This window comes from Convolutriloba macropyga, chromosome 4 (genome assembly GCF_964194025.1).
Source record: "Convolutriloba macropyga chromosome 4, txConMacr16.3, whole genome shotgun sequence".
In the NCBI taxonomy this organism is placed as follows: domain Eukaryota; kingdom Metazoa; phylum Xenacoelomorpha; order Acoela; family Convolutidae; genus Convolutriloba; species Convolutriloba macropyga.
This window is the reverse complement of record NC_134471.1, coordinates 20,705,511-20,717,578: the sequence shown is the minus strand read 5'-3', so window position 1 is coordinate 20,717,578 and position 12,068 is coordinate 20,705,511. Positions and strand designations below refer to the sequence as shown.

The 12,068-nt window shown below is 35.4% G+C and overlaps 1 protein-coding gene across 1 annotated transcript in view; it reads right to left on the bottom strand.

The window, feature by feature from the left end:
- The window catches only part of LOC142338018 (uncharacterized), a 100,791-nt gene that overhangs the window by 31,100 nt on the left and 57,623 nt on the right, over nt 1-12,068 (bottom strand). Inside the window, exons 18-20 of the mRNA XM_075387652.1 lie at nt 5,524-5,651; nt 4,223-4,558; nt 60-244 (exon numbers count right to left, since the gene is read on the bottom strand). Of these exons, the coding sequence (XP_075243767.1) occupies nt 60-244; nt 4,223-4,558; nt 5,524-5,651 (649 nt within the window). The remainder of the gene's footprint in view (nt 1-59; nt 245-4,222; nt 4,559-5,523; nt 5,652-12,068) is intronic.

The following is a 12,068-nucleotide window of genomic DNA, read 5'->3' as shown; positions in this document are numbered from 1 at the left end:
GACCTCAACCTTGTTAATTGAGTTATATACTCGGGCTAGAGTATAAGCAACTTAGTTACCTCAGCAGATTGTGCCGTAATAGTTGAAGATTCGCTCTGCCTTAAAGCAAATATTTCCTCCCTCAATTCGATTCGGATTCTGTTGAGTAATACGTCTGTTGTCCTGTTTTCCAACTGCCAGACGAAACACCACTCATCTGAATTCTTAATCACCTCATCAATGGTTACACCCACGTCTTCGATTCCTAAAAGCACAATTCCAAAACACTGACATTTGAACGAACGACTTTATCATAACCAAACTATCATAATGTTTCTTTGTGGATAATCACAACATTATCCAATTTACCAATCTCTTCATTACGTCTCGAATCCTACATTTTTAACCAGCAAAATTGCTTGCTGAAGTCAGCATTGTCTGCTCTAGCATAGGACTTTTATAGATAAGGCTTTTAAGATAGGGCTTTATAGGCTTTCGCGGACAACAGTAACAGCAAGGGAAACTAGTTCAATTTTGCTCAAAATTGAAGCAATTCGTCACAAATATCCGAGATTGCGGAATCTGATGACGCGCGAGAAAGGCGGACCGAATTTTGTCACTACTGTCTACAAAATTACGTCCCTAATATCCGCGCTATGATAACTACTATCCGCGGTTTAAATGTCACCAATTTACGCAGTTTTTGAATTCTTTGTAACTATTGTCTCGGTCGCTGTTATCCGCAATTTTAATATCACCAATTTACGAGCTTATATTATCCGCAATTAATGTCACTATCTTCCGCGGCTTACAGTTAGATATTAGCTTAGTTGCTTTAGTTGCTTTTAATGGCTGTAAATTTTGTTTAAAATGAAAGGGAAATTATCGTCTCTATAAATAGCATAAATTCTACATGCAAAAGCTAATAGATGAAAACACACAAAAACAGAAAAACTACTACAAACGACTGATGAAATGTCAGAAAATAGCACTGATTTTTTATTAAATTAATCAAGGGCAAATTTTATCTAAAAAGTAAAACAGCACTGAAATATTTTTATCAAACTAATTGTAAGACCAATTTTATCAAAAAAGAAACAGCACTGCGGGTTTTTTAACAAAATCAGAAGGCAATTTTTATCTATAAAATAAGAAAAACGGCACTGAGGATTTGTATTAAAAGAGTCTGACGCTAAATACAATCAAGTCTAGTTTTGGATATTCAATTTGTGTTTGACGCCATTAAAATGATTGCCACTAAGTCCAATTAACTGTCAGGTTATCTAAAACAAATAACGGTGTGTTATCTGCAGCTTATCTTTCGTATGCTTTGATCTAAGCTGTGGACAAAGCAGACAAATTTCTGTCAGTGATTTTGTAATTTATAAATTAATCAATGACCGCAAAGCAAATTTAGAGCGTATCTTTAAATTGACAGGGACTGAATAAATATGCTCAAAATTGCGAGCATTGATGACAATTCCCCCGCTCACAAATTGCGGACATTTGAGACATAAAAACGCCGATTTTTCGAGATCAGTGTTGGAATTGTGTAAAAGTTGGCCGCAGCTTTTCTTGTCACTGTTGTCCACAATTAAACCAATTTTATCGCACGCGAAATGGAGTGAAAAAAAGATTGTCACTTGTGTTCTCCAACGCGGACTCTACTGAATTTGTAGGATTGGCGACGTAATGTTGAAATTTTTTCACCAAAAGCGAAAAAAAAATCTTTGACATTCCCTGCAAAAAAGATAAAACAAATACAAAATTTCTCAGCAGTTTTTTTTCGTAACTGCAAGCACAACACTTTGCCCCGATGAGTGAATATAACAAGAGCAAGAGAAAATAATCGTACTCAAAGCAGAATAAAGAAGTAATGGAATTTTTAGTTAAAATTTTTAGACCAGACCATTGAAAGAAACAGCTGCTGAAAAAAGTTAGCAGACAATTTCAGACTATTATAAGACCCAAGACTAATTCTTTTTTCACAAATTTAAAATTATGATCGGTGATGTTCAACGTTTGAGTTTTGTTTAAAAAATGAAGTGTTCTTTTGTCCCTTTCAACTATGTCTCACGTGTTCCTTTCTTCAGAAAAGTTAATGCTCGAAACAGTTTTTCAGGAAAATCTTATGGCCGAACTTTGAAGAAAAACTTGAGAAACAAGCTGTCTGTTACTTCTCAATAATTTATTTTACTTTCACTTGCTTCAAAAAATTCAAGTTATAAGTATTTTAGCAGAAATTATTAGCTTTATCCTAAAACATGGTGTTGTAGGAAGTTAAGATAACGTGTCAATTACAATTCATATTTAACAAAAATGCAGTCATACGCCCAGCTTGAGGCCCATTCGCACTGCTGGCAACCTTATAAACATTGCCGGCTACTGTCTGACGAATTATGGTCGAAAGAAGGAGATTGGATGACTTCGGTTGTAGCTAGCTAGTCATACGGAGACTTCCATCAGATGACATTGATAGAATGGGCCTTGGGTCCAAAACTACATGTCGAACAAAGAATATCTACCTTCGTAAGCGTTTCTCAGCAGTTTGAATGTACCGTACACTTAAAACTAAGCTGATAAGAGAACTAATATCGATTTTTTTTTTACTTAAGCTACACGTGTCAAATTTTTACTCCAAAAATATAATTGATTAGGGGGCAATCGGGGGAATTTTTAGCCAATTCCAACTCAAAGCTCTTGCATATTTTTTTGGGGGGGGGAATGGGAGGGGAGTAATTCGATACAAGTGTGGGGGTAATGGGGGTGTGGTAACTTTAGGGGGTAAAATGGTGCGAGAGCAGGGGATTAATTTTGGGGCTAAAATAATGCAGGAGTAGCAGGGTAATTATCCCGCTCGTAGGCCCTAATCCTACATTGTTTTAACCATGCATACTCAAAGACTGACAGTCTTGAACACTCTGTACTCTCCACCGGTTCTCTTTAGCCTCTGAACCATCAATGCTTGCCAATTCTTGATGGTTCATCTATATCAATCTACTCCCCATTAAACCCATTACCCGTTTATCGTGCATCGTTTTACCCCCCCCCCCCGAAATTAACCCCTAATTTTACATCGTTTTGGATGGTATTTGTTGAATTTTTTCCATATTTTTAAGGGGGGTTAAAATTTAAAAATCCAACCCCCATGCTGCGCGTTGCACCCATAACCCCCCCCCCCCCCTAATTCACATCGTTTTACTTCCCTAAAATTACGCTCTCATCTTAAATCTTTTTGGATGTTATTTTTTTTGGTGGGGGGAGTGAGTAAAATCTAAGAATTTCCCTCATTACTCCCCTAATCCTACATCGTTTTACCCCTAACATTACCCCCCCCCCCCCCCCAATCTTAAATCTTTTTGTGGCGTATTTTTTGGGTGGGGGTAAAATCTAAAAATTCCCACCATTACCCCCTAATCTTACATCGTTTCAATCCCCATAGACAATTACCCTCCACTCTTACATCAGATTGGGGGTAATAAGGGGGGTGTTATTACGACACGGGCAGCGAATAAGCGTTGTAGAATAAACTGGACAAGCAATAACTTTGCATAAAAAAGACTCGAGTTTACTTTATTGGCTTCAAACTTTTTCAAGAGCAACTAATTATACTCAATTTGCCAAGCATCTTTTTGTTTCTACTTAATTCTGTACTTAAATCGAATTAGAATCAACAAACTCAAGATAGTCAATAGCGGTAAATTTTGCACAAATACGCTGGCCTTAATCATCAATTTTTTCCACTGCGTTCCTCACTTTGACTGAAATTATCACATTTTTGGCAAATTTTTATCGCTCACGCCACGCGTTGATGAACTGGTAAATTCGACATTTTTGATACCAAAAAACGTTGGAGTCTATTAGGTTGCGACTACAAGTTTTACTTAAATTTGTTCAAATGCTTTTTTGGAGATAATAAGCAAATTTAGTGGTGTGAAAATTCAGAAGCCAATTGACGACAATACATTTTTTCTTTAAACTGAGAATCCAAAAATATGTATAAAGCATTTTATCATCTTTTTCTTGGGTATACAAACTGAGTGATATAACTTTTGGTTTTCTGATTTTTTATCATTACTTCCACATTTTTTAGACATAATAAAACCAGTTGAAAAATTTAGTGTTTCTTCTAGTTCTCCAGTAATTCAGTATTTCTACATCCCAGCGCATACTTGGGGGTTACGTGCCTCCTAATGAAATGGTAGATTGAAGAATTTTTATAATATTGTTAAAAAAAATCTACCTGTCATAATATTTTGATTGGCGGACGCAAGGCTGGGTTTTTGATTAGGGCTGAGCGAACGAAGTGTGACAGAATAGACAGATCCATAGCTAGCGAATGTCAATTCCACGCTTGTCTCATTCTGGTCCACTTTCAGAGGTAATTCCACCTGACTGTCCTCCAGAATTCCACCATTTAAACTCCTCTTTCTTCTCGCTCCATTTGCGTCTTCCACTTCTTCCACTTCGATGAGGAATCCGCCAATTTTACCTTGTGATGGTGGATCAAAAGTGAGGCGGATAGTCCTTAATGCACTCTCAGGTTCTGTGATTGACAAGTTTTTCGGAGGAACAGGTGCTGAAAAATTCAATAAATGTTCGTTTTTTCTTTCTACTAGACATAAATTTGAACTATTTTTGTTTCAATTATTGCCCTCCAGTTGACACCTCATGAGCCAGCGTTCTAGTTATACAAACATGTCAATTAAAAGTGCTTGGAAACTATCCCTATCCCCCCCCCCCTCCCCCAGTCCCCGTAGATTAAATGGCTCTGCATAAATGATAATTTTCGCTTTCATAATGCTGTGTATTAATTATAGTAGACAATTCCGCCACCTGTTATTAGGCTATGTAGATCATTCAGAGCAAAAACAAGCTTAAGGTTGATTGGGGTGACGCAAGGTAAAGATAACAAAAATTCCGGTCTGAGGTAGGAGGGGGAACAATTCCCTGTCATGCATCATCAGACTCCATAGGCCAATCGATCACTCCCACCTTGATATTTCTGATTACAGTGACCTCTAATCTTTCAAGCGATTGAAATTTTCCTCTCGCTCAATGTGCTACTTGAGACAAAGAGTTCTTTTTGAGATTTTTAGCATATTGACTTTTAGTCTGTTCTATGACCCATTCGGACAAAAATTTGGTTGAACAAACGAACTCAAATAACCCAAGTTGAGGTTCAAAATAAAAACATGAAAATATCCATTCAGACCATTTTTGCGTATTTAAAAAAGTGTATTGTGCAGAATTTAGCTTGCCTATGCCGAAGTTTTTTGCTCGTCTGTGGGTAAGAACGTAGCTCGTCTATGTTGCTAGAGTTTGTGCGTTTATGGGACATACTTTGTCACGACCGTAAGTACTGGTGCGTTTATGTTGCTCGTTTTAAAAAAACCTCGCCCGTGTTGAATGTACCGTACCCCCTAGCTGTGTTCAAAAATGGTCTGCGTCATAAACGAGGACAAACAAAAACCTCGACGTGGGAACTTCCCGCTAAAAGATCAGAACTTTTAGAACAGACAGTAAAAGTTCAGCGCTTTTTACCTGTGTCTTCAGTGATAACTCTAGCTTGTGATCTGATTGTCCCCTCTGGGTCAGCTGCTGCGAACACGCTCACCTGGTAACTGTACCCTGGCAGCAATCCAGTCGCCACATACCGCAAATAGCCGTCTCTGAAAAGAAAAGCATCACTCCCTAGTCCAGAAATCGTCGTTTGCAAACGTAAGAAAATAGTCGGTATGTTCAATTTTTGTTAGACCAAAAACAACAAAGGCACTTAAATGTTTTCTTTGGTGCCGTAGGTATGTTTGCTATCGAAACGTAAGAAATTATCGGTATCTTTGGTTCTTAGATTCAGTTCGGTTTCAAACCTAAAAAATCGTCTCTATGTTCGGTTTTAAACCACAAGAAATCAAGAGAAAATGATGCATGTAGTTGGTTTCTCATGATGATGGCGAGACTAGATGAGTGTGATTGAATGAACTGAATCCATATCAATGTTCAACAAGTCTTAAATCTTTAATTTGAAACAAACAAAAACATCATTTTTGTTCGCATAGTTTTTTCCTAGAGTTGAAGAAGAAAATCTATTCTCAATTGTTTTGAAGAACTTGTCTCCTAGAGGTACGTTTGATATTCGTTCGAATAAAAAACTATCGTAACAATTGACCTTGTGAACAAACAAACTCTAATTTTTCTAATGGAGAAAACCCACTATTTCCAACGTTTCAAAACAACATGCGAAACCTAATGGAACGTACCAACATTTTTTACGGCTTAAAGCCGAACATGCTAAACACTTCTGACGTCTAAGCACAGAACATACCGTATCTAAGCAACCAAACACATTGATGGTTTTTTTAGGTCTTAGACCGTTTATACTGATGAATGAATCCTTAAGCTTGAAGCCAAAAAATAGATCAAATCAAACCTATCGACAATTTTTTCACGTGAAAAAGCAAGCAAAATAAACATCTCTTACGTCCTCTCTGTTGAAACGGTCTTTATTGATATTTATTGTTGAAACTTGAAACTACTTATACTGATGAAAAAAACTTTCAATGACAAAGTTCCTGAATTTTTTATTCAAGCCTCCATTTTTTCTAAAAAAAGATTTGGCTCATTAAAAATGCATGTTTCTTTCAAACCCCGTGAACTTTATAAAGTTAAATCATTTTTCTTTCTTTACTGTGTAGTCAAAAAGTAAAATTTAAAACCCATGTTTTCCTGCATGAGCTGTGGTTGATATAAATTATAAATGGTGCTAATTCTTAATCAAAGCAAGACATATATGAAAAAAATTTCGATTTATTATCCCACATCAACATTTGGCAGCGACCATTTTTAACGGCGTTGTTTTAAAATTGGAAAACCTGATGCTTAATTCTCGCAAAACCCTATTTCCAAACCCGTAAACACAACTAAAAACAATGTTAGTGCAAAACAACACACTGCACAGGCTTGCTTAATTCAAGTTTTCAGCCATAAATTATCTTTTGATCAACATATACGAAAGAGCATAAAATCAAAGCTACGGTTCATAAAATCAAAATTTCTTAATAGTAGAAAATTTTTTTGCGAATTCTGCTTCAACAAAACACCAAAAAGGTAATCATAATTCATTTATATACCTCAAACAAAGAAAATGAAATAAAAATAAAGGGTCAAAAACAGGTTTTCAATGCAAACTGAAAACAATACTACATATTCTGATTTCTTTCTTCCATAATTAACGTTCCTGCGTTGTCTATTGCCAATTTAGAAAAGAGCTTGTCGAGTGTTCTGCCCAACTGCAAAAATAAGTTGCTTCAATTTGCAGTCAAATATTTTGCAATATCGTTCTATGGCATTAATGATTCCAACAAAACAATGAAATAACGTAGAATCAGCAGACCAAATGTGCATAATTTTTTTGCCAACAGATCAAATATCTTAAAAGATCAAACAATGAGCGAAAAAAAATCTAACACACAAATTTCTTGCAAAATTTTGTGTATTAGCCAAAGTTGATATAATTACTATCATTAGATCATAAATAATTGCGAAGAACACTGTTTCAAAAAAACCTTCCAATTTACTATTTATTTTTTAGATCTATTCTTCAAAGAGGTCACTCAAAAATTTCACTGAAATTTCCCATAACACTTTGCTATTTATATTGTACTGCACACCGTCAACAAATTGGCAAATGGCTCTTACAGTTCAGAGACAAAACAAAAAGAAAGGACAAAATATGCAAAAAACTGGCATCTCAAAGGCGAAAAGACGCCGAGCTGTAATATTGGACTCAAGTAGTGATGGTTAATAAACTTATACATACCTCAGTGATGTAGTGGATTTTTTTTGCTTCTCTTCATCTTGGCAATGGATTAACAAACAATTAAGTTCACTTAACTCACGGTGAAGCTAAACAAACCTTTTCCCCTCGCCTATCTATTACCTTTAATTTTTTTTTATAAACTCTGGCATTCATAAATTTGTGATGGTCTTGCTTGTGAATCAAGTTGGTCTGCGAGGTAATAAATCGGTAATCACAACCCCAAGTGTCTGGATTGATCCAACGTGGTTCTTTCCCCCTCAGTCCCTGGTGTTCATTTGGCCTGGTGATGTCTAATTTTTTTTTGTACATATATGAATATATATATATATATATATATATAATATATATATATATATAATATATATATATATATATATATATATATAAATATATATATATATATATATATATATATATATAAAAAGCACACTGGAGCTATGGTCATTGGCGCTGTTGCTAAGAGTTCTAAAAGTAGGTGATTCTAAAAGTAGGTTTCTTTAAATTTCTTACCCAAAGTTTGCAAAGAATCAGAACTGATTTCAAACAGCCGAAGAGAAGTTAAGACGAATGAAATAATAATGTAGTACCATAAAATCTTCAAAAAAACTGATTAAAACCTCAAAAATAGGAGGAACATTTTTAATCAAATTTTAAAAAAAATTAACGTCCCACACCGTTGTTTTTGGGCCGAGAAAATCACCCTGCCAAAAACTTTCTGTCCCCCGTTGAGGTTTTAGTCAGAATTTTATACCACTTATGTGCGCGTGTGCGGTGAGTGTTTGTTTGTCTTTGTGTGTGTGTAGGTGTCTGTATGTGTGTGTGTGTGTTGGGAGTGGGGGTTGGGGGGAGAGTAACCAAACTACATAAAACTGCTCTCAGCACTGCAATTTTGAAATCAAGTAAAATTTTGGTGAGGTGCAGAAAAGTCCAGAGACCAAAAGAAATGATAGAATAGGGTGCGATAGGAGAGGAGGAATGAAAGAGAGGAGTCAAATCACATAGTTTTTTGCTATCCATACAACAGAGATATATTTCATCAATATTTTGGTGAATTGGGTATATAGGGTTTAGTACAGCTCTTAGAAAAGTGCTCAGAGGCTTAACAGATTCGAGTTTTACGAATTTATTCCATTCATCAAGATAGAAAGTTCAAAATATGGTTGATCAGACAAAACGTGATTCCATGAAGAATTTCATAAGAAAGATCAACAGAGCTAAAAACAAATTTCAGCAAACATTGTTTCAATTAAAAAGATTTTTTTTCGAATCACTTTTTTAAATCACTTGCGAATTTTTCACAAAATAATTTGAGAAATTAGCAACACAATTTGATTCGGATTACTTTGATCATTGAAGATAAATCAGGACAATGAAGTATTTTTACGTTGGACTACCATGACCTCGCCAATACCATTCTGAAACAACTTTTACTGAGGTTTTGCAGCCATAATTTAATCTATAAGATTTTGTTGCTAGGTAATCAATCAAAACTATCAGGCACGCACCGATTTTGTAGTTTCACTAATCTCTCCTATTAAACAAGGTGAAAATCAAGCAGCAAAAGAAGACGACATTCAGAATGAATTTCATTGTTCGCCAAAGTGTAACAACGGAAAAAAATAAAACAACAATTTGCTAGCAACAAACAATAAAATCTTAAAGGTATTACCTTATTCTAAGAACAAGAAAACTTACGGCTTAAGAGTAACTTAGTAACCTTCAAATGTTTTCGGGAAGGAAACGAAAAGCAAAACATGCCTCGATTGATCCAACGTGGTTCCTTCCCCCTCAGTCCGTGGTGTTCATTTGGCCTGGTGGTGTCTAATTTTTTTGTACACATATGAATATATATATATATATCTATATATATAAGCAAACTGGAGCTATGGTCATTGGCGCTGTTGCTAAGAGTTCTAAAAGTAGGTGATTCGCACAAAACATTGATGGATACTATATATATAGAGAGAGAGAGGGTAAAAAATTTCCATATTTTTAAATTTCACAGCCAGTTTCTTGAAATTTCTTACCCTTGATCCAGTTCAATGATATAATAAGTTACTAAGCAAACAGAAATAAAACAACCGGATCGAAAATATAATTCTTTTTTGTAATGAGGTTTCACTAATCTCTCCTATTAAACAAGGTGAAAATCAAGCAGCAAAAGAAGACGACATTCAGAATGAATTTCATTGTTCGCCAAAGTGTAACAACGGAAAAAAATAAAACAACAATTTGCTAGCAACAAACAATAAAATCTTAAAGGTATTACCTTATTCTAAGAACAAGAAAACTTACCGCTTAAGAGTAACTTAGTAACCTTCAAATGTTTTCGGGAAGGAAACGAAAAGCAAAACATGCCTCGATTGATCCAACGTGGTTCCTTCCCCCTCAGTCCGTGGTGTTCATTTGGCCTGGTGGTGTCTAATTTTTTTGTACACATATGAAAATATATATATATATATATATATATATATATATATATATATAAGCACACTGGAGCTATGGTCATTGGCGCTGTTGCTAAGAGTTCTAAAAGTAGGTGATTCGCACAAAACATTGATAGATACTATATATATAGAGAGAGAGAGGGTAAAAAATTTCCATATTTTTAAATTTCACAGCCAGTTTCTTGAAATTTCTTACCCTTGATCCAGTTCAATGATATAATAAGTTACTAAGCAAACAGAAATAAAACAACCGGATCGAAAATATAATTCTTTTTTGTAATGAGGTTTCACTAATCTCTCCTATTAAACAAGGTGAAAATCAAGCAGCAAAAGAAGACGACATTCAGAATGAATTTCATTGTTCGCCAAAGTGTAACAACGGAAAAAAATAAAACAACAATTTGCTAGCAACAAACAATAAAATCTTAAAGGTATTACCTTATTCTAAGAACAAGAAAACTTACCGCTTAAGAGTAACTTAGTAACCTTCAAATGTTTTCGGGAAGGAAACGAAAAGCAAAACATGCCTCGATTGATCCAACGTGGTTCCTTCCCCCTCAGTCCGTGGTGTTCATTTGGCCTGGTGGTGTCTAATTTTTTTGTACACATATGAAAATATATATATATATATATATATATATATATATATATATATAAGCACACTGGAGCTATGGTCATTGGCGCTGTTGCTAAGAGTTCTAAAAGTAGGTGATTCGCACAAAACATTGATAGATACTATATATATATAGAGAGAGAGGGTAAAAAATTTCCATATTTTTAAATTTCACAGCCAGTTTCTTGAAATTTCTTACCCTTGATCCAGTTCAATGATATAATAAGTTACTAAGCAAACAGAAATAAAACAACCGGATCGAAAATATAATTCTTTTTTGTAATGAGGTCCTGAGAAAACTTTTCGTACTTATTTTTTGAGAAGGTAGATGAGAAGATCTGCGATACCAAATTCAATAGCAACTCTGCCCTGCACCTGGAACTTTTCAGGAACGTCACACTACTTCCCACAGTGACAAAAGTTAAGATCAAAAAACCTCTGTTCAGACACTGTTTGATTGGTCAGAGAACAAGTTCGAATTATTTTGTCATTTTTTCACGTGTTACACTCTTCTCGTCAAATTGCGAACCAGACAATGTTTATTTTAACAATTGATATTAAATTTCTATGCGCAAAATTGTTGATAAGCTCCTCTCCCTGGGTTCCCCTAAAACCCCCTATTAGGTTCCCATAATCTTGGTTTTTGGTCTGTAGCAAAATTTTTCTAAGATCTTGCCGCAAAAATTTAGTGGGGTTCAAAAAAAACTGCTTAGGTTTTCTTACAATTAGATAAATACACGCTTAAAACTTGCAAAAGTTTGCGGCGGCGAACAATAGCGCGAAGAAACTGCGAGATATGCGGTATAAATGTGGGCCGTTGTAACACGCCTCTGTCTACATCTGCGCATTATGGCGGGAAATTAGCAAAGTTTGCAAAGAATCAGAAATGATTTCAAACAGCCGAGGAGAAGTTAAGACGAATGAAATAATAATGTAGCACCATAAAATCTTCAAAAAACTGATTAAAACTTCACAAATAGGAGGAACATTTTAATCAAATTTTTAAAAAAATTAACGTCTCACACCGTTGTTTTTGGGCCGAGAAAATCACCCTGCCACAAATTTTCTGTCCCCCGTTGAGGTTTTAGTCAGAATTTCATACCACTTTTGTGCGTGTGTGCGGTGAGTGTTTGTTTGTCTTTGTGTGTGTGTAGGTGTCTGTATGTGTGTGTGTGTGTGTGTGTGTGTTGGGGGTGGGGGTTGGGGGGAG